The following is a 22,910-nucleotide window of genomic DNA, read 5'->3' as shown; positions in this document are numbered from 1 at the left end:
GTAGCTGAGTCATAAGACTGGCATTGTGCTTATTCAAGATGGATGTCTTCTGAAGTGGATGCCTCGGCACGAGGAAGCTTAGTGTGAGGTGTACACCATGTACTTACAATTATAGCTTTGTTATTGAGGATGCACGTAGGGTGAGGTCTGGGAGCGTCCCTGCCACGGAGCTCCCATGCCTTCCCGTAACCAGGGTCATCACCCTCCCAGCATGTGGATGTGTTCAGCAGCCAGAAATGCCCTTTGAGTTTTTACTGGGTTTTCATTACATAGTTGTGATCCATTGAATTCTTGGCCACATGATGGAACTCCATCTCCAGCCCCCTCCTCTCTCTTGAAGTCAAGTGGCTAAAAGACCCAACCCTCCAATCATGTAGTTGGTCTTTCTGGTGACCAGCTCCATCCTAAAGTTATGTAGGGGCCACCACAGGCCACTTTGTTAGCATAACACAGGTGCTGCTAGCACTCAGGAAATTCCAAGAGCTTTTGAAGCTCTGTGCCAGAACCTGGGACAAAGACCAGCTATGTTCTTTATTTTACCACCATCTCAAGATCATTCTGAAGAATCGGAATGCACAGGCATGTGGATTTCCACAGGCGTGTAGAAATAACAGTGGCAATGATACCCCTGATAAAAAGCGATCACCGTAGCAATGACAAATACATTTTCTTTTCTATGTACCGAGTGCTTTGGGCGGTATATATCACATAGTCTATGTCTCGAGGGTAGGTATTGTCATTCTCTCCACTTCACAGATGAGGAAACTGAGACTTTGAGAAATTAGCAGTTGGTATTGTTGAGGTTGTATGTAACCAAACCCCAACTCAAACTACTGAAGCAAGATTAAAGGAGTTTATTGGTGCATGTAACCAAAAAGTTCAGGGAATGGCTTCAGGTACAGCTGTAACCAGGAGTGTGTGATATACACAATCACTTTCTTTTCTGTCCTTGGTTTTATTTCTCTCTCCATTGGTTTTGTTCTCAGGCAACCTCTCCCCAACTTCTTGCCCCATGCTAACAATATAGCAATATTTTTGTAGATACCCCAGAAGGAGGACAATGTCTCCTTCTAGGAAGCTCTAGCAAAATGCTGGCTACATTGACTTGGTGTGTCTGAGCCCTTGAGATGGAGAGTGGTGCCCAGCCCAACCTGGATCCCGTGTCTTGCCTGGACCCAGGAGAGCTGTGCCAGCAACAGCCAATTGACACAGAGACCCCATTTGGGGAGGGTTCCCAAAGGACTCCTGGGAGCTATAGAGTTGAGGACATCAGCCTGCAGGCAGGTGAAGCCAAAGTCTGCTTCCCGTCATCCTTCATCAGACATGAGGCCCTGTTTTAACCACGGTTATGGCAAACCCCTCACAGAACAGACAAGCTATCTGAGAGTGACAGCCTAAGTTCTACCACCCCGGGGTGACTACAGCAGTTCTGCCTCTTTGGCACAGTAGCGAAGTGAGTCCCATATAAGGCCCATCAGCTCGATATCATTCCATCACCGTGGTAACTCCAGGGAGTCCCATCAATTCAGTGTGGTAGTGGGAGTCCTGTTTCCACAGGGAAGAAGATAATTCTTTCCCTATGGGACATGGTGTGAACCCTATCAGTCTGGAGCACAGCAGAAGCCCTGTCATATTGGGGAGGAAGCATTGGTACCATGGGCAGTGCTGCAGGACCCACTGCTGTGGAGAAACAGGATGAGTCTGTTGTTGTAGACAGTGGTTTTTACGTGGGGCCGGTCGCCCTCCTCCCTCCAGGGGACAAGTCTGGAGACATTTTTGGTGGTCATTCTTTGGGGGCGTGTGGAATTGGGAATCAGTGGGTGAAGCCCAGGGATGCTGCGTAACACACGTAACGGAATGCACAGGACAGCCCCACAACGGAGCATTCTCAGGCCCCAGATGTTAATGGTGCTATGGGTGTAGTACCTGCTTTAGGCTGGTGGTGGCAGTCTCGTGTTGCTTGGGACCTGTACAATATGCTATCTGTGTGTCCTGACTCCTCTCTTTCCACTTTTTACTCAGCTTGATGTGCAGTCCGTGTCTGGGCCCCTGTCCCAAGGTCTGTCACCTCCTAGAAGGCGAGAAGACCATTGACTCAGTGACGTCTGCCCAGGAGCTCCGAGGCTGCACTGTCATCAATGGGAGCCTCATCATCAACATTCGAGGGGGCAGTGAGTGCTGGGGGGTGGCCTGCTGGGGTCCACGTTCCCGAGGAGAGAGGGAAAATGGTCTAGACTTTGCTTTCTACCTCTTAGGTTATTTTAAGTCCATCCTGAGTAGTTCCCTGATCAGTGGAGCCACCCAGCCATTTGCTTCCAAACCTGAAATTCACAGCTCCATGTGGTCTCACTGTCCCCACTGAGATTCTGAATGTCCACATGGGTAGCTGAAACATCAGGAATTTACATTTTTATTTTTTATCCTCACCTAAGGATTTTTCATTGCTCTCTCTCTCTCTCGACATCGATGTGAGAGAAAAACATTGATCATTTGCTTCCTATACGTTCCCTGACCAGGGATGGAACCTGCAACCTAGGAATGTGCCCTGACTGAGAATTGAATATGCGGCCTTCCAGTGTACAGGACAGTGCTCCAACTAACTGAGCCACACCCGCCAGGGTGGGAATTTGCATTTTTAACAAGCAGGCAACATGCCCTATTTCAGAGCTAGGGGCCATGTGTCCAGAAATACCATTGCAGGCCAAAACACACTTCTCTGTTTATTTCTTCAGCAAACATTTGCAAAACATCAGGCAGTCTTTGCATGATGAGTCTTGCAAAAAAGCAAATCAATTTAGGACATAAACTCAGGTAGTGGTCCTGTTACAAAGGAAGCAAAGTGGGATAACGGAGGGAGGTGGGTAACCTTTTCTTATAAAGGGCCACATAATAAATATATTTAGCTTCACAGGCCAGAGGGTATCTGTCATAATTATTCAACTCTGCCCTTGTAGAGAATATGTGAACAAATGGGTGTGCTCTGTGCCAATAAAACTTTATTTAGAAAGCAGACTGGGCTTGGCCAGTCGGCTAGAATTTGCAGACCTCTGACACATAGTAAGAAGTTGCTATTTTAGAAGTTTCTGGTTAGGGGAGCTGTGTTTTGAGTTGGTGGTGTTAACACACCAAGCACATGGGTGGGAGGGTGATGTTCTGGGGAGAGGAGGCAGCAGGCAAAGCCCTGAGGCAGGAGCGCACCTGGTGTGCCGAGAGGGTGGTGTGGGGCTCCACACGTCTGGAATGGGGGAGCAGGGTACAAGGTGGGGGACTTGCTGACCCCATGGTAAGGGCTTTGGATTGTCTTTTAATTATGATTCATTCTGAGCAGGACATGTCAGCATGTGATTTAATTCCTTACTATGGGGAATTAAGGGAAGATTAAAATATTTGTGTAAAGCTCACTGATATGCTCTCCTTTCCGTAGACAACCTGGCAGCTGAACTAGAATCCAACCTTGGCCTCATTGAAGAAATTTCAGGGTATCTGAAAATCCGCCGCTCCTATGCTCTTGTGTCACTTTCCTTCTTTCGGAAGTTACGTCTGATTCGGGGGGATACCTTGGAAATCGGGTATGTGGGCCTGGTTTTGTGTCTATGGTCTGAGCAGTAACTAGGAAGTTTAGGGGTTTTGTCAAGACAAGATGAATGAAGAAAGTGTGTGTGTGTGCATGTATACACACACATACAGGGAACGTTATTCAGGCATATTATTTGTAAAAAAAGAATGAAATGCTGCCATTTGTGACAACATGGATTGACCTAGAGGGCATTATGCTGAGTGAAACAGATCAGAGAAAGGTGAATACTGTATGATCTCACTTACATGTAGAATCCAATAAAACCAGCAAGATCATAGATACAGAAACCAGATTGGTGGTTGCCAGAGGCAAGGTTGGGGTTTGGGGAGTGGATGGGTAAAGTGGATGAAGGTGTTCAAAGGTACAAAATTCCAGGTATGAAGTGAGTGCTGGGGATGTGCTGTGTGTAGCACGGTGACTGCAGTTGGCAACACTGTAGCGTGTATTTAAAAGTTGCTAAGAGAGTGGGTATTAACACTTCTCACCATAAGAAAAAAAGTATTTTTAACTGTGTGAGGTGATGGATGTTAGCTAAACTTAGTGTTATAATAATTTTGTAATATATATGTGAAATTGTTATATCGTACACATAAAACTAATTAATGTTAGATGTCAGTTATATTGCAATAAAACTGAGGGGAAAATAGAAAAACTTAGGGGTTTCCTATTGTGATATAAATGACATATAACATTTTTTTTAAATTGTTCTTCAAGACATATAACATTATGTTAGTTTCAGGTGCATGACATGATGATTCCGTATTTGTGCACATTGTGAAATGGTCCCACAGTTAGTCCCATTAACATCCATCACCATACACAGCAACAAAAACATTACTTTTTCTTGCAATGAGAAGCTTTAAAACCTGTTCCAATATTCAGTACAGTATTGTTAGCCACAGTCACCATGCTGTAACTTAGGGGTTTTTAAATCCCAAAAATGTCTATTAGGAGGATGTGCCTGGTGCCCCCTGAAAGGAAGGAATGTATGTAGGACCATGTCTGAAGTTCCAGCCAAGGAAAATGATGCCTGTCTTATAGTCTGTTGTAAGTCGCAGGGCGAACAACCTAACTGTGTGCCCTCCTGGGGCACCAGCTAGAATAGAACGGGGCATCCAGCTCTCTGGACTTCACTGTGAGTTGGAGTACAGGCTTGACCAGGACCCTTCAATTGCTGTGTCCAGGATCTTCTCATGTCCTGGTCCCATTGGTGTTGACTGCACCTGTTCCTCTATGAAATCTCATCTCCTCTGGCTGTTAGGGTTCTGACTCCCCAAGATACTCTGCTGGCCTCCTGGATCTCCTTCCTTATTCCTCTTCCAGCTCCCTTTTGCAAGTTGGTGTCCTGGGCTTCCAGACTCAGCCATCTCTCTAGTGATTTCTAGTGCTGAGACCTTTAGCCGTGGCTTACCACCAAGTCTGTCTCCAGCCAGGTAACCCTCAGCAGCCTCAAATTCAGCAAATTCACCCTCAAATTTCCCGGATTTGCTCCTCTTGAAGTCTCACTAACCCTCTTTCAGTTAGTGAAATAACAGAAATCCACACTAGCCATGTTTCATGAAGATTGAGTTGGACTCCTGGGCCAGAAGTCTGAGGAAGGCCATTCAAAAATTCCATCAAGGAAAGCACCCAGGATTTTTCCATCTCTGTGTTCCTCATGGTCACAAGATGACTGCCTTGTGCCCAACCTTATGTCTGTAGAACCAGCAGGAATAGAGGAAAGGGACAAAGGTATATGCCAATTGAGACTCTTTAAAAGGATCTTACCTCAAACCTCCCACACTCTCACCCTCAATACTGATTCTGTCTATATCTCAGCCAGAGCTGGGTCATGTGGCTGCCTCTAGCTGCAAGGGAGTCTGGGAGAGTGAATATTTACCTCTTTCAGTCTGTGTAGGCAAGAGAAAAGAGGGAATGTACATACATTTCAAGTAGCCATTCCACAGAATTGTTTAGACTACCTTCTTGAATCACTGACCAGTTCATGCTGATTTTTCTGCCATAAACTGCCTTTTTGTTGATGTTCAGACCTTCCATCTGTAGTATTCCAATGATCTCCTAGCTGGGCATCCTAGAATTAGGCCTGTGCTGTCCAACAGAAATGTAATGCAAGTCATATGTATGACTTGAAATGTTCCAGTACCCAAATTTTAAAAATTTTAAATGAAATAGATAAAATGAATTTCAGTAATGCATTTTACTTAACCTGTGTCATCTAAGATGCCATTTCAACTTGCAACCAATATAAGCAATAACAAAGAAAATCCTTAACATTCTTCTTTTTTGCATGCTATGTCTTCAAAATTTGTTTTTTTTTTTTTTACTTCCAGTTCAGTTCAGAATGAGACTTCCACATTTCAAGTGCACAATAGTTAAAGGTGGCTAATAGTTTCTGAATTGTACAACACAGGCCTAGATGCTTTGTTTCTCCTATCCATTACATGCTGGTGGCCCATTAGTAGTTGTAAGGCACAGGTCTAAGCAAGATAGTTGTTATGAAACTGTCAATGGCTCCTCTCTGCTACCAAGGAAGGTCCCGTGTTCTTAGTCTTGGTCTGGTGTGTAGTATGCTAGAGGACTTGGCCCACTGCAGCTCTCCAGTCTTGTTTCCTGTCACCTGTTGGCCAGAGCAGGCTACTTTGCTCTTCCTTGGGCCCAGCCCAGGTACCCCTTGTCTTCATTCTTTTTTCTCTGTGAAACCCATATCTCAATCCATCACAGTCTTCCTTTCCATCCCCACAGTATGGAGCTCAGACACCTGCCTGGCCATGAACACTCCCTCAAATTCCCTTGCCCCTACCACCCCTCATTCAATGCTTACTGAGTGTATGGTAAGCAAGGGATTAGGGCTGGATCTGTGGTGCTGAATAAGATTAAACCCAGCCTCAGCCTCACCATCTTGGAGTTGGAGATTATAAATTGATGAATGACTAGGTGTGTGTGTTTCCATAGGAACTACTCTTTCTATGCCTTAGACAACCAGAACCTAAGGCAGCTATGGGACTGGAGCAAGCACAACCTTACCATCACTCAGGGGAAACTCTTCTTCCACTATAATCCCAAACTCTGCTTGTCAGAAATTCATAAAATGGAAGAAGTTTCGGGAACAAAGGGGCGCCAGGAGAGGAATGACATCGCCTTGAAGACCAATGGGGACCAGGCATCCTGTAAGTGGTGATACCCTGTTACTTCCAACCTGTGGACCAGATAATTTGGCTTCCGTTCCCTTCACTTACCATGCTGGCCCCTAGGGGTTATCAGTGTCCTTTTAGTGAGCTTAAACAACTCTTTGTGTGATAGGCTTTTTAAATACTGAAGACAGGTGTGTATCTTGTCTCTGTGTCTACTGCACCAGATACAGTGCCTGGTACTGGAAGATGCCACATAAGCATTGAATGAATGAAAGAAAGAAAGACACCTCTTTATGTATGACTTTGGCTCAAATGCTACAGCAGGTCCTGTAGTTGCTACAACTGGGGACTGTCAGCCCACAGGAGTTTTCCTGTGACAGGCACCCTCTTGAGGAGATACCTACTTACTGAGCTGCCAGGGATTCCATAATACCCTCAGGTGAACTTGATTCCTTACAGCAGGATGTGGTCCACGTTGTGGGAGTTCTGGGGAGGAATAGTGAGTTTGGGGTTAGCATAAAGGGAAGATTTGCACTCCAGGCAGAGGAAATTACCCTTCCCAAGACATGGGAGAGCTAAGGAATTGTCTCTCTGAGGTATGACCTGTCCACTCATTAAATTCACTTAACGTGCACTTGTTCGCACTGGAGTTGTATCTTCTGACATGTCAGGCTTGGAAGTCCATGTGCATGACAAAACTGTGTCAGGTATCTCAAAAATCCCTAACTATTGGCCTGTTGTTCTTTTTGCATTGGTGCCAACTGCTGTTATTCAGCTGAGCATCTGGCCAGGTAATTGACTGGCAGTAGGGCCAGCTGCCATGACCAGTTCTTGCCTTCAAATCCTGGGTGACGTGGAACAGCAGGTTGACATTTCCCTTTTTGTGGACATTATTGGGAGAGTAGGATCACTGCCTTGGGCTGAAACAAATGATGAAATACTGATACTGCTTTTTGAAAAAAACTTTTCTAGGTGAAAATGAATTGCTTAAATTTTCTTACATTCGGACAACTTTTGACAAGATCTTGCTCAAGTGGGAGCCATACTGGCCCCCTGATTTCCGAGACCTTCTGGGGTTCATGCTCTTCTACAAAGAGGCGTAAGTAGAGAGTGAAGAGGTGTGGGTGTTACATGTGTGCTCACTCTTCCCCTCTAAGGCTCCTCTCTATCTTCTTCCTGCTTGTGGAATAAACTTGTGGAAAAGCCAGTAATTAAAGAAGATAGGTTTCATCCAGAGGTCCAAATTGGCCCATTTCCCATAGCAATATTCCATTTTGCCTTCTATATGTACATCTCAGCAGCTCTGCTCAATGAAAAGTCATTCAGTGTGGTTAATGGTTTTTAAAATTTCATTTTTTTGCCTATTTTGTATTTTCCCAAGATTAAAAAAATTGTGGGAGGGAGATCTAAGACAGTGGTGGAGTAGGTAGATGTTACACTCACCACCTCCCAGGACCAAACTGGAATTACAACAAAAATATAGAGCAACAACCTGAAAAACCAGCTGAAGACTAGCTGAAGAGAAGTCTCATAACCAAGGATTTACAGAAGCCACATCAAGACAGGTGGGACGGGCAGAGATGAGAAAAGGGCTGGCTCCACTCTCCTGGCTGGCAGCTGAGATTCTAGAGGGATATTTCAGCTGCAAAGGTTCCCCCTGAAAAGTGTGGGGTCTCAACTCCAAGCTGGGCTTCCCAAGCCAGAGCACCAGAGCTGGGAAAAGATGCCCACAGGATACCTGACTTTGAAAATAAGCAGGGATTCTGCCTGACAGCATTGTGCTAGAGACACAAGTACCTTTTTAAAGGGCAACACACAAAATCTCATTCACGGCCACTGACCCTGGGCTCTGTCAGAGGGAGGGTGGAGTAGAGTAGAGCTGCTTGAGGAGAGACAGGAGTTCATGGCTCAGGGGAGAAAGCTAAAGAGATAGCTGCCAGGATCCCTGTGTTGAGCCCTCTCCCACACCACAGATGCCATCTTTCTTGGGTGGAGCACCCCCTTCCACACAGCATCAGCCTGGGGAAATGCAATAGCCTCATTCTCTGGGCTCCCTGTAATCTACCCCTGCTGAGGAGTCAGCTGCCTGGGCCAAGGCATAGAGGTCCGAACAGACTCAGGGGGTGTCAGTGACTAAATTGTGTGGCTTTGGGGTGGAGCTATTCCCACTTTCCTGTGAACTTGACCTGCGATGTATCTCCTCCATGGGAGATCCACCGGTCCCACCCTCCCTAGTCCTGGTGGCTCTGCCCTGCTGAGGTTTGGGCAGAATCTGGGATAGCCTGAGTTGTGTGGCTATGGGGTAAAGGCCATGACCCTCAACTTCTCCAAAGCCTAACCAATGTTTCCATCTCGTGGGGGATCTACTAGCCCTATCCTCTCAACTCTCCCCCAGCTGAGCTTGGGCAAACTCTGGACAGACTGAGTTGTGTAGGTCTAGTACAGGGGCCATTTTTTTTCTCACATGCCCAACCTGTGTAGAGACCTCCCATCACAGGGCCAAATCTTGGTCTATTTGGGCCACATAAACTCTACTGGCCTTACTCTGACGATTTCCTAGACTCGGCCCCACCACAAAGGTGTTTAAGCACCCAGCAGGTGGCAGCTAGACTTGGTGTACCCTGGGACATTTGCTGAGTGACCTCACACCCAGCATTGGCACCAAGTTCGAATGTGTTTTAGTCTGGTGAACACCACTCGGCCCTCTCTGGTGACTCACCTGTCTTAGACAACTCGACTACAGCCAGTGACTGAGTGTAACAGTCAGCTGGCAGGCAGAGACAGGAAGAGGTGGATCTTAGGGTGCATTGGGACTTTTGCGGACTTGCCTTTGGACCCAGTGCTGGTAAAAGTGCCCTTGGTGTGTGGTTTGGTCCTCCCTGCACATATTGAGGCCTAACAGAAACAGCAACAACTGCAGATTGCTTTGTAGCATCAGAAAGGTTGCCCAGGGCCAGTAACAGGCAGTGTCTGACATTGGACCGCTCCAGAGTCCATCTCAAGAGGTTGCAGAACCAACACACACAGTGGCTAGCTTCAGACCACATCAGAGCGACGTCCAATTACCTTCATGAGAGACATATCCAAAGGGGGATCTCAGCAGGCACAGGACCCTACAGAGGCGAATTCTGCTTCATGTGGTCAGCACCTGAACTGCAGCTTGTACACTGGTTGGGGTTGATCCTTACAGCCAGCATGGTCCAATAGCACCAAAATTCAGTTCCAACAGGAGGGCCCACATTACCCACACAAGGGCTATTCCTGGAAAACCCAGGCAAGGTGATCAAGGAGACTGTGCCACTGGGTCTCTCAGGACACCTACAGTATAAGTCTACTCCATGAAGACTTGGAGTCATAGCAGATCTACCTAATATATAGAAACAAACACAAAAATGGGGAGACAAAGAAATATGCCTCAAATGAAAGGAGAAATTGTCAGAAAAAAGAGCTTAATTGAATGGAGTCAAACTATGGATCAGATATGGAATTCAAAAAAAGGTTGGAGGGGTGCTGAAGGAACTTAGTGAGAATTACAACAGCGTGAAAAAGGACATAGAAACCATAAAAAGGGGCCAATCAGAAATGAAGAATACAATATCTGAAATGAAGACTACACTAGAAGGATTAAACTGTAGGTTGGATGAAGCAGAGGATTGAATCAGTGATTGGAAGACAAGATAGCAGAAAATACCTAATCAGAGCAACAAAAAGAAAAAAAGAATTTTAAAAAATTGTGGATAGTTTAAGGGACCTTTGGGACAACATGAAGAGTAATAGGATCTGCATCATAGGGATATGAGGACAAGAGAGAGCGCAAGGGATCAAGAATCCATTTCAAGAAATAATGACTGAACACTTCCCTAACCTGGTGAAGGAAGAAGACACACAAGTTCAGAAAGTGCAGAGTCCCAAATAAGATGAACCCTAAGAGGCCTGCACCAAGACAAAACATAATTAAAATGGCAAAGGTTAAAACCAAAAGAGAATCTTAAAAGCATCAAGAGAAAGGCAGTTAGTTACCTACAAGGGAGCTTCCATAAGACTGTCAGCTGATTTCTCAACAGAAACACTTCAGGCCCGAAGGGATTGGCATGAAATATTCAAATTGATAAGAAGCAAGGGCCTACAACCAAAGCTACATTACCCAACAAGGCTATCATTTGAAGTTGAAGGCAAAATAAATAGCTTCCCAGATAAGAGAAATCCAAAGGAGTTTGTTACCACCAAACCAGTATTATAAGAAATGTTAAAGATCTTCAAGAGGAAGCAGGGGAAGGAGAAGTAGGAGAGGGAGAGGGAGAAAGAAAAGAAGAAAAGTAGCAAAGTTAAAACAATAAAGTGACAATAAACACATACTTATCCATAGTCACTTTAAATGTAGATGGCTTAAATGCTCCAGTCAAAAGACATAGTAGCTGAACATGTAAGATAACAAAACCCACATATATTCTGGCTACAAGAGACTCACTCAGAACACAAGATACACACAGACTAAAAGTGAGGAAATGGTAAAAGAGACTTCATGCATATGGAAATGGAAAAAAAAACCAAGCCAGCAATTCTTAATGTCTAATGAAATAGACTTTAAAACCAAAGTTATAGTAAGAGACAAAGAAAGACACTACATAATAATAGAGGGAGAAAACCAACAAGAGGATGTAATCCTTGTAAACATTTATGCTCCTCACACATGAGCACGTAAGTATTTATGCGAAGGAAATCTTGATGTATGTAAAGGAAGATAAAAAGTAATATAGACGTGAGGGGATTTTAACACCCATTTGACATCATTTGACATCACATAACACATATTTGACATCAGTGGATTGATCTTCCAGACAGAAAGTCGACAAAGAGATAGTGGCCTTAAATGACACTCTAGATCAGATGAATTTAATTGCTATCTTCAGAGTATTTTGCCCGAAAGCAGCAGAACGAATACACATTAATTTCAAGTGCACATGGAACATTTGTAGGATAGACCATATGATAGGGCACAAAACAAGGCCCAGTATATTTAAGAAGATGGATATGTCATTCATCTTCCCTGACCATAATGGCATGGGGCTAGAAATCAATCACAATAAAAAAAACAACAACTGGAAAACCCAAAAAAGACTTGGAGGCTAAATAACATGTTAATAAACAATGAGTGGGTTAGTAATAAGAGATCAAGGAAGAAATCAAACAATATCTTGAAACAAATGAAAATGAGAACACAGCAACACAAAATCTATGGGACATAATGAAAGCAATCCTAAGGAGAAAATTCATAGCATTACAGGCCTACCTCAATAAAACAAGAAAAACTCAAACAAACAATAGATAAAGACCAAAGTGAATAGAAGAAATGAAATAATAAAGATCAGAGCAGAAATAAGTGAGTCTAAAAAAATATAAAAGATCAGTGAAACTAAAATGTGGTTCTTTGAAAAGATAACCAAGATTGACAAACATTTAACCATCCTCATCAAGCATAAAAAGAGAAAGGACACAAAGAAATAAAATCAGAAAAAAAATCAGAAAAGAGGAAAAGTAACAACTGATAGCATAGAAATTTCTAAGAAAGTACTACAGACAACTATATACCAACAAATTGGACAATCCAGATGAAATGGATAAATTCCTAGAAACATACAATCTTCCAAAACTGAATCAAGAAGAATCAGAAAATCTGAATAGGTAGTTACAATTAATTGAAGCAGTAAGCAAAAAACTCCAAACAAAGAAAAAGTCTGAGACTAGATGGCTTAATGGGAGAACAAATGTAAGCCCTGACTGGTGTGGCTTGGTTAGTTGGAGCATCATACTGTATACTGAAGGTTGTGGGTTCAATTCCTGGTCAGGGTACATACTTAGGTTATAGGTTTGATCCGGATCAGGGCATGTGTGTGAGGCCACTAATCAAACCCATCAGTGTTTTCTCTCACATCCATGTCTGTCTGTCTGTCTGTCTGTCTCTCTCTTTCCCCCTTCCTTCCTCTGTCTCTAAAAGCAATGAACAAAATGTCATAATGTGAGGATTAAAAAAGAAAGGAGAACAAACAACTATCCTTCTCTAATTACTCAAAAAAATTCAAGAGGAGAGCACATCCAAGCTCATTTTTTTGAGGTTAGCATTATTCTAATTTTAAAACTAGATACAGAGTCTTCAGAGAAAGCAGATTACAGGCCAATATATATGATGAACATAGATGCTAAAATCCCTAACAAAATATTACCAAACTGGCTTCAACAATACATTAAAAAGATCATACACTATGATCAAGTGGGTTTTATTTCAGAGATACAAGCTTGGTACAATATTTGCAAATCAAGGGATATGATGCACCATGTAAACAAAACGAAAGATAAAAACCACATGATTGTGGTTATTGATATGATTATCAATAGATGCAGAAAAAGCATTTGATAAAATCCAGCATCCATTTACTATAAAAAAATCTCAGGAAAGTGGCAATAGAGGGAGCATACCTTAACATAATAAAGGCCATACATGAGAAACCCACAGTGAATATCATAGTCAATAGGCAGAAACCAAAAGCATTTCCTTAAGAAGCAGGAACAAGACAGGGTGTCCACTTTCACCACTCGTATTCAACGTAGCACTGGAAGTCCTAGCCACAGCAGTCAGACAAGAAGAGGACGTAAAAGGCATCCAAATTGGAAAGGAAGAAATTTGCAGATGACGTGCTACTGTATATGGAGAACCCTAAAGATTCAGCCAAAAAACTACTAGAAATGATAAATTAATTCCGTAAAGTAGGAGGATACAAAATAAATTTCAGAAATCACTTGCATTTTTATATGCCAATAATGAACTATCTGAAGAAACTAAGAAAACAATCCCATTTGCAATTGCATCAAGAAAAGCAAAATCCCTAGAAATAAATTTAACCAAGGATGTAATAGACTTGTATTTGTAAGACACTGAAGAAAGAAATTAAAGAAGATGCAAATAAGTGGAAGCACATACTGAAGTCATGCATTGGAAGAATTAATGTCATTAAAATGTCCATACTACCCAAAGCAACCTATAGATTCAATGCAATTCCTATGAAGGTACCAATGTCCTATTTCACAGAACTAAAACAAATATTCCAAAAATTTATATGGAAGCACAGAAGACCAGGAATAGCCACAGCAGTCTTGAGAAAAAAGAGCAAAGTTGGAGGAATCACACTACCTAAAATCAGACTATACTACAAGGCCATTGTAATTAAAACATACTGGAACAGAATAAAGACCCCTAAAATAAACCCATACCTATATGATCAATTGATTTGTGACAAATAGACAAGATTATACAATGGGGTAAAACTAGTCTATTAAATAAATGGCGTTAGTAAAATAGGGCAGTATCTGCAATTTCAGTGCAAAAAAAGTGAAACTAGACCACCTTCTTACACCATACACAAGAATAAACTCAAAACAGATTAAAGACTTAAATGTTAGATTCAAAACCATAGTAATCCTAGAAGAAAACGTAGGCAGAAAATCTAGGACAGTTCTTGTTGCAGTATATTTTCTGATATATTCACTTGGACGAGGGAAACAAAAGAAAAATAAACAAATGGGACTACATCAAACTAAAAAGTTTTAGCATAGCCAACAAACCCAACAAAATGGAAAAAAAACCTATTGGGTGGAGTAATATATTTGCCAATGACACATCTGATAAGGGAGTTAATGTCCAAAATTTATAAAGGCCTTATAAAACTCAATACCAAAATAAAAATGCAATTAGAAATGGTCAAAGGACCTGAATAGACACTTCTCCAAAGAGTGCATACAGATGGCCAATAGACATGAAAAAATGCTCAATATCACCAATCATCAGAGAAATGCAAATTAAAACCACATACCTGTTAGAACATCTATAATCAATAAGTCAACAAACAACAAGTGCTGGTGAGGATATGGAGAAAGGGGAACCCTAATGCACTGTTGATGAGAATGCAGACTGGTGCAGCCACTGTGGAAAGCAGTATGGAGGTACTTCAACAATTGAAAATGTTTAGACCCAGTGATTTCACTTCTGGGAATATACCTAAAGAAACCTGAAATGCTAATTGGAAAGAATTTTTGCATCTCTGTGTTCATTGCAGCAGTATTTAGAATAGCCAAGATTTGGAAGCCACTCAAGTGTCCATCAGTAGATGAGTGGATTAAAAAAGCTGTGGCACATTTACAAAGTGGAATACTACTGGTCCCTAAAAAAAATAAAAATCTTACCCTTTGTGACAGCATGGATGGACCTGGAGAACACTATGCTAAGTGAAGTAAGCCAGTCAGAGAAAGAAGTGCCATATGATTTCACTCATATGTGAAATGTAATGAATAAAATAAACTGATGAACAAAGTAGAATCAGAGTCATGGACACATGGAACAGACTGACATCTGTCAGAGGGGAGGGGTGTTGGATCAATCAGTGAAAAAGTTGAACAGATTGAACAAGAACTACCCCCCCAAATCTCATAGAAACAGTCAACAGTATGGTGAGTACCAGAGGGAAAGTGGGGTTGGCGGAAGTAGGAGAGGGTAAAGGGGGGGGGGTAAATGGTGATGGAAGGAGACTTGTCTTTGGGTGTTCAACACACAATACAGTGTAGAGATGAATTATAGAATTGTACACCTGAACCTATGTAATTTTATTAACCAGTATTACTCCCTAGAAATTTAATAAAAAAATAAAATGACAACTGTTACAGTACTTCAAGGGGCAGGGTCATGGAGAGTGGACTTGCCCTGGAGCTCAGGGAGGGCTTCCCTGGAGGAATGAGAAGGGCCTGAAATCTCAGGCAAGGGCCAGAGTCACAATGTCAGAAGGGCCAGAGGAGGAGCAAATGCAAGAAAAGGAGAGAGCCGACACCTCTAACCAAGTGACAGGTGGGAAGGAGGAATGCAAGGCCTGATGGGAGAATAGGCCAGAGAGGTAATGGAGGGAGAGTCTTTACCTGGCTTTGTTGACCAGGTAGGAAATTTGATCTTTACCGAAACCATTGGAGAGAACAGAAGAATCGCGGGAAAGGCATATAACAAAGTTTAGCATTCGAACTGATCTAAGTGTCTGGCTCAGGGCGCTGTGCATGCTGCTGGCGCGCCGCCCACCACAGCTCCCCCAGTGCCCACGTTCTCTGACCTGCGTGGGTTTGGCGTTAGCATCCATGGTGACTCCGTTTCTCAGGACTGACTGTGTGCTGGGCGGTGTGCTGAGGGGCTGCGTGCGTTCTCTCGCTTGAACCTCACCAGCGACTCCTGCCATAGCTGCTGTCAGGGTCGTCGTCATCACTGTTGTAACCGGGAAACAGCATTAATTACTACTAAATATTATTTCTTATTAGAAATTATGTGATATTTATTACTGTAACTACATGTACAGGGTATATAATATTATGTATAATGTACTATATAATAAAATTAAACAGTATATATTACTAACACTAAATAAATAAAGTGTGTTATTAAATATTAGTAGTTACTATTATTAAATATTATCATTGAGGAATCAGTGGAGGTGGTTCCTTTCTCTTTGGCTGTTGCCATGCTGGTTTCCCTTGTGGCATAAAGCTGTCAGTGAAAAGATGCAGGCCCATAGGGTATAATTTCCCCGGCCCCATCTCTGGTCCTCAGAGTGATAGCCGAAAATGGTAATGTCTTCTCTTTCACCTTGAAAGCCCTTACCAGAATGTGACAGAGTTCGATGGGCAGGATGCATGTGGATCCAACAGCTGGACAGTTGTGGACATCGACCCACCTGTGCGGTCCAATGACCCCAAGTCCCAGAGCCACCCCGGGTGGCTCATGCGGGGCCTCAAGCCCTGGACCCAGTATGCCATCTTCGTGAAGACCTTGGTCACCTTTTCTGATGAGCGTCGCACATACGGGGCCAAGAGCGACATCATCTATGTCCAGACGGATGCCACCAGTGAGTATGCTGTGCGGCTCGGGGGTTTGCGCAGGAACCAGATGTATTGCCTTTAACAGGCTGGTGAAGTGCTTCGGTGTGTGGCTGTGCCTTCTGGAAGAGCTGGTGCTGAGGTTTACCATTTCAGAGGACAAAGCAGTAGCAGCCAGCCAGCGGAGGGGTATAGATATATTTCTTCTGTTGCGGAAAATTTTCAAATACTCACAAAAGTAGAAAGAAAAATAAACCCCATGAACCATCTCAGCTTCAACAATCATCAACATTTCCTCATTTTTCCTTATCCCCCATCCTCATCCCCATCCCTGTACCACCTTTCCCATCCCTGTTTTTTTGGGTGTTGGGTTATTATGGAATAATTCAGTTGTATCTATACTTCTCCTGTAGTGGTGGTTCTCAGTTGGGGATGATTCTGCTCCCAGGGGACCTTTCATGAGGTCTGGGGACAGTTTTGGTTGTGACTGTGCATCGAGCGAGGGGAGCCTTGGGCTGCTATTCTGCATCCATAGTGCCCAGGACAGCCGCACACCAGCAGTGCTGTGGGTGAGAAACCCTGTCCTGTATGGTAGAGCATGAACTTCATGAATCAGTCCCAGCTTTTTCAGCGAGTGCCCTCTCATCCTGTACCCTCCAGCAACACCAAAGGACGTAGAATTTCTGGAAACTTCCAGCTCCCAGGTGTTTATACACAGTGTCCTGCGTGTCATTCCTCAGGACGCACTCAGCCACCTCCATCCTTGTGGGAAGGTTTTGTGCAGCCAGGTGAATGGCATCTAGCTGCCAAAATTTGCCCTGTGACTGGGTTCAGCTTGGGGTGTTAACCAGAAAATAAGAGTTCATCTCTTCTCACATCCTTTCCCCAGCATCTTTCCAGTGCCCCAGGCAGAGAGCCTGGCCCGTGTTGGAGCTGGGTGAGTGGAGGGGCAGACGGATGCCCACGTGATCTGTGTGGTTTATGGCAGGGATGGACTGTGATTCCATACCCGCTGTCCTTTCTGGGCTGGTACTCTGTGTGCCTCCAGTTTTCTCGGATGCTGCACATCACTGCAGCAAACACCTTTAGGTTTCTCTGACCTGTGTGTCCCCTCACACCTGCCCTATGGCTTGCTCCCTCCTCTTAGGGGACCTGTTTTCTTTTACCTCTCCAGATCCTTCCGTGCCCCTGGATCCCATCTCGGTTTCTAACTCCTCATCCCAGATCATCCTGAAGTGGAAGCCTCCCTCTGACCCCAACGGTAACATCACACACTACCTGGTTTTCTGGGAGAGGCAGGCAGAGGACAGTGAGCTGTATGAGTTGGATTATTGCCTGAAAGGTGAGTGTGGGCAGATGTTCCACCTCCAGGGAAACATCTCTCCTCTTCTGTTCCCCAGTGTGTGCTTGAGAGCAGATTTGCACACACTCTGTTCCATCTCACACAGGAACATGCATGCACGTTTCTAAACATAACAGTGTGAGAGCACACTCTGAGGTCTCGTGTGGAAACCAGGTATTTCCCATGTCTTGGCATCATTTCTGTCTGGAATTTTCTTCTTCTCCCCCACCACTCCCCCTCTTCCTCTCCCACAATGCCTGGTGGGGATGTTGCTGTGTTCACCCACAGGAGCCTTCCTTGCTAGACTAGAAACAACTGAGCGTGCTGAGAGGTGCTTGAAGGAGTCAGGGAAGGACTTCAGCCCTCAATTTGGACCTTCAAGTTTTAAAGGAGCGACGATCTCTTTCCTCCTGTGCTTTCTATTAGAAATTTATACTGATGGTGATTTTCTTTAGCCTTTCATCTTATTTACTTAATGGGTTTATTCTTTCTACAGAAAAAAATGAAAAAAAATATTTGAAGCCTCAAACTAGTTTGTATAAATTAGTTTAAGCTTATTTTTAAAATGTCCATGGCTGGTGTGGCTCAGTGGTTGAGTGCCAGCCTGCAAATCAAAGGGTCCCTGATTCAATTCCCAGTCAGGGCACATGCCTGGGTGTGGGCCAGGTCCCCAGTAGGGGGCACTCGAGAGGCAACCACACATTGATGTTTCTCTCCCTCTCATTCTCCCTCCCTTCCCCTTTCTAAAAAATAGTCTTTAAAAAATTATTTTTTAATGGATTTTAAAAGACTCCAGCAAACTGGAGAAACAGGTCATTTTTTTCTTTAGTTGTTTTTTGATTGTATTCATTTTTCTATAGGGTTTTTTTTTTGAGTTAGTGATCTTTAGCCTTTGACCTTGGGGCTGCTGGAGAGGCATGGCTGAGGCCAGGAGCTCTTGGTTGTTTCTGGGCTGGACCTCCGACCTGCTGTAGGGCTCTGGGCAAGTCACTGAGCTTGTCACCAGCTACCTCCTTTTTGGGAGAAAGGGCAGAAGTCCAAGTGATCTCTGGTAGCTGTCCCAGCTGCAGGATAATGGGCTATGTTTATTATATGCCTGAGACCTGATTCCCTGCCTTAGCTGAGGGCTGCAGGTGTGATTTATTTCCACAGACGCTTTATGTAACTTGAGAGCAAGCCCAGTTGTGGCCTAAGCTATGAACTGCTGGTCCCATATCAGAGATGGAAACTGTCAACTTTTCCTTGTTTTTTTTTTTTAACAGCAAAGACTTTTTTAAATTTTTTATTTATTTATTTTACTTTTTATTCTGGAATTCTTAATCTATCATTGCAATGTGACTATTTAAACATGGCTTGATCTGATGATCCCAAAGTTTGTGTAATTAAAAAAGAAACCTTCTGAGGCTGGATACTGTGTGACCCACAGGAGATCCCTAGAGGACTCAGATCCACAGAGACAGTGAGTAGATGGTGGGGCAGGGGCTGGGGGAGGGGGAGGAGGTTAGTGTGTAATGGGGACAGAGTTTCAGTTTGGGAGGGTGAGAAAGTCCTGCAGATGGAGGGTGGGGATGGCTGCACAATAATGCGACTGGACTTAATGTCACTGGACCGTGAACTTAAAAATGAGTAAGATGGTGAGTTTTATGTGAGGTATATTTTACTATAATTTAAAAAACCTCAATGCACACACAACTCTATAAACCTACTAACACACTCAAAATAATTGAATATACTAATCATGACCAGTTGTGGCTTCTTATTAGTATCCAATATTAGTTTTTTTTAGCTTTATTGAGGTTGCTTACAAATTGAAATGGTAAGATCTTTGTAAATATTTATTTAATATTTGATATTAATTATTTGACATTTAACTTTTAAATATCGTACAAATTAAAATTCTAAGATATCTAAAGCATACATTGTGATTTGACATATGTACATGTACATTGTGAAAGAACCCCTTCCATCTACCGTATTTTTAGGACTATTAGATGCACCTAAGTTTTAGAGGAGGAAAATAGGAAAAAAAATTTTGAAGCAAAAAATGTGGTAAAATATTTAATAACCTGTGACCCCTTTCCACCGCTGCCGGGGAGTGTGTCTCATAGTCCGAAAAAGAGGGTAGTTACTTAATATCCATCTATCACTACACACATCCATCTTTTCTTGTTTAGTGAGAGCATTTAGAATACATGCTAACTCAGCATATTTAAATTATACAGTACAGTTTTATCAACTGTATGGCTTTTTATTGTGATAAAATACATGTGACATAAAATTTATCATTTTAATCATTTTAAGTGTCAGTTCAGGGGCATTAAGGACATTTGCACTGTTGTGCAGCCATCACCACCACCATCTCCAGAACCTTCTCATCCTCCCAAACTGAAACTCTGTCCCATTAAACATTAACTTCCCACCCCCTCCCCCAGCCTGTCTCCCGCCATCAACTCTTTGTCTCTATTTGAGCATCCTAGGGATGTCATTATGCTTTATAGTCACAGAATACTGTGGGACACCAAGTGTCATGAGTGGGTACCACAAAGGGTAACAGGTATCAGGAGCTATGCTTGCACCTGATCAGAAGTCCCTTCTCTCCAGAAAATTGTCAGAACATGCCCCCTGCCCCTAACCCCTGCCCTGCCAATGAAGGAAACCTAAGTTTTTTCTATCCGTAATGCTGTGATTGGCCCTCTAACAGTTACCCAGCCAGGTTATTCCATGTCGACTAATAAGTGTAAGAAGTACTTTTAAGAGTCCCTTGTAGCCCTGAAAGCTGTGTAAGTACTTGGGCTTCTAAATAGATACTCACCATTCATAGAAAGATACTTAGGGCTCATTGTCTAAGGGACCCATTCAAGGGGAGAGGAAGGCTGGAAGTGCCTTTTCTTAGCAGACACTAGTAGGCACCAGACAGCAAAGGCTGGTGGCAGAAAAGCAGACTCCAAAGGGCTGTCATGGACTTTGCCCCTAAGGAGTAGTGTGCATTCTTGGGGCTGCACCAGAAGTGTGGCTGTGCAGTTTGACCTCAAGGATCAAGACACAGCCAGCTGTGTCACTTAGCAGCTTTGTGTTTGCACAACTGCTATCTGCAGAGGTTGTTTTTGTTTTGTTAATTCCCTTTCCTAAGCTGATTCAAACAATTCCCTCCTCACCCCCTACTCTCCTCTCCTGTCTTTAGTCCAGGGTTTCTCTGCTCAGCAGTGTGGGCTTTCCAGGCCCAGGACCCCTGGGGTGAGGCCATCCTGTGAAGTACAGGCCAACCAGCAGCAGCCTGGCCCCTGCCCTTTGGAGGCCAGTAGTCCCATCTCCCCCCACCACATCCCAACTACCAGCACTACCCCCAGATCTTGCCCAGTGTCCAGTGGTGCAGAATCAGCCCCTGGTGAGAACCACTGCTCTGATCTGACTTAGGAATTCCTGAAGAAGCTATAAATTGTGGTATTTGTGCTTCACAGTTTGGTGGCTCAGTGTGATCATCGGGTCTCTGAGCCAAACCCCTTAGAAGTCCTGGTAGAATTCTGCTCTGTCTTCTGGCCTCCATAGCTATGTGGTTGATCGATTGGCTTGATTCATTCATTCCACTGTGACTTGGCTCCCCTGCTCTTTTCTAACCCTTCCTCCCACTCTTTTCTCCCACATCTTCTTTTTGCTACATTGGGTCCTTGGTGTCTTTCAACATGCCAGGAAGTTCCTACCTCAGGGCCTCTGCACATGCTCTGTGCTCTATCTGAATGGTCTGATGCTGTGATGCGTGCACGGCTCCTTCCTGTACTTCATGCAGGACTGTTCAGCAGCCACTCTCTCTGAAACCTCATGTTAAAGAACACTCCCTTCCTTATCCTCTCCTTTGACCCTGCCATGGGACTCATGGAAGATTGATTTATTAGTTTATTGTGTGTTCCCTATTCTCAGCAGCACCTGTGCACTAGAAAGTTCCATGAGGGCAGGGGCAAGCCTGGCTGCCCAGCAAAATCTCCAGCCCTGTGGGGAGGGTGGTGTCTGGCAGTGTCTGGAACATGCCCCTTCTCAGTTGGCACTGTTTGGACTCTCCCATGCAAGGGCTTTTCACAGTAGAACTTGAACCCAGACCCTGATTCCGAGCTCTGTCCTGTGTGCCTAGCTGCCCTTGAGCAGGTCCCCTTTGTTCTGCATGTGTGTGTTTCCAGGAGATTTGAGTCCATCTGCTCTGCCCTTCTGCAGGGCTGAAGCTGCCCTCTCGGACCTGGTCCCCACCGTTTGAGTCAGAGGGCTCCCAGAAGCACAACCAGAGCGAGGACGAGGAGTCTGCTGGGGAGTGCTGCTCCTGCCCGAAGACCGATGCTCAGATTCTGAAGGAGCTGGAGGAGTCCTCCTTCCGGAAGACATTTGAGGATTACCTGCACAATGTGGTTTTTGTCCCCAGGTCAGGGGCTTTCGCTGATTTAGGGTTGGAGGTAGGGGGTCATGACCTAGGGAACAAAATGAAGCAGGGACCCAGAGAGTCCGTGCTGAGTCCCTTCCCTGCACGGAGGAAGAGAGCCCATGATTTCAACAGGACCCTTACTGCCAAGACCAAATATTCATCAAAGAGGGGAAGAGTTTAGAAAAGTTAACTTTTCTAAAGTTAACCTTTGCTTTCCGACTCTCCAGCATGGATACCTAGCCTCCAGTATCCATCCAAGTTCTTAGATGAACTTTGTAAGGTTACTAATGTCAGTCGTGAGAAATGGCCTAGGCTTGATTTGTCACCAGGTCTCAAGCTGAGAGCATTCTCTCTTTTTAAAATCTATGTCAGCTTCTCATCCTTCTGGAACTTTCTACAGCATCTTCAGACCCAGAGACTTCTATTTAAATATGTTGCATTTCCCATTAGTTCGTGGAGGGACCTCCTAATGTACATTTGATCTACTGAGAGAGTTTGCAGTAAAAATGACTCTAGGCTTTTCAAGCATTTTTACTTGTACAAACAAGTACCCTT

The 22,910-nt window shown here is 43.9% G+C and overlaps 1 protein-coding gene across 1 annotated transcript in view; it reads left to right on the top strand.

Annotated features, from left to right (window-relative positions):
• Nucleotides 1–22,910, top strand: part of INSR (insulin receptor) — a 162,493-nt gene that overhangs the window by 100,668 nt on the left and 38,915 nt on the right. Inside the window, 7 exon segments of the mRNA XM_028527452.2 lie at nucleotides 2,023–2,171; nucleotides 3,425–3,569; nucleotides 6,530–6,744; nucleotides 7,681–7,807; nucleotides 16,387–16,637; nucleotides 17,783–17,950; nucleotides 22,154–22,355. Coding sequence (XP_028383253.1) covers nucleotides 2,023–2,171; nucleotides 3,425–3,569; nucleotides 6,530–6,744; nucleotides 7,681–7,807; nucleotides 16,387–16,637; nucleotides 17,783–17,950; nucleotides 22,154–22,355 — 1,257 coding nt within the window.

Source organism: Phyllostomus discolor, chromosome 13 (genome assembly GCF_004126475.2).
Source record: "Phyllostomus discolor isolate MPI-MPIP mPhyDis1 chromosome 13, mPhyDis1.pri.v3, whole genome shotgun sequence".
Taxonomy (NCBI): domain Eukaryota; kingdom Metazoa; phylum Chordata; class Mammalia; order Chiroptera; family Phyllostomidae; genus Phyllostomus; species Phyllostomus discolor.
This window is presented reverse-complemented; position numbering and strand designations above follow the sequence as displayed.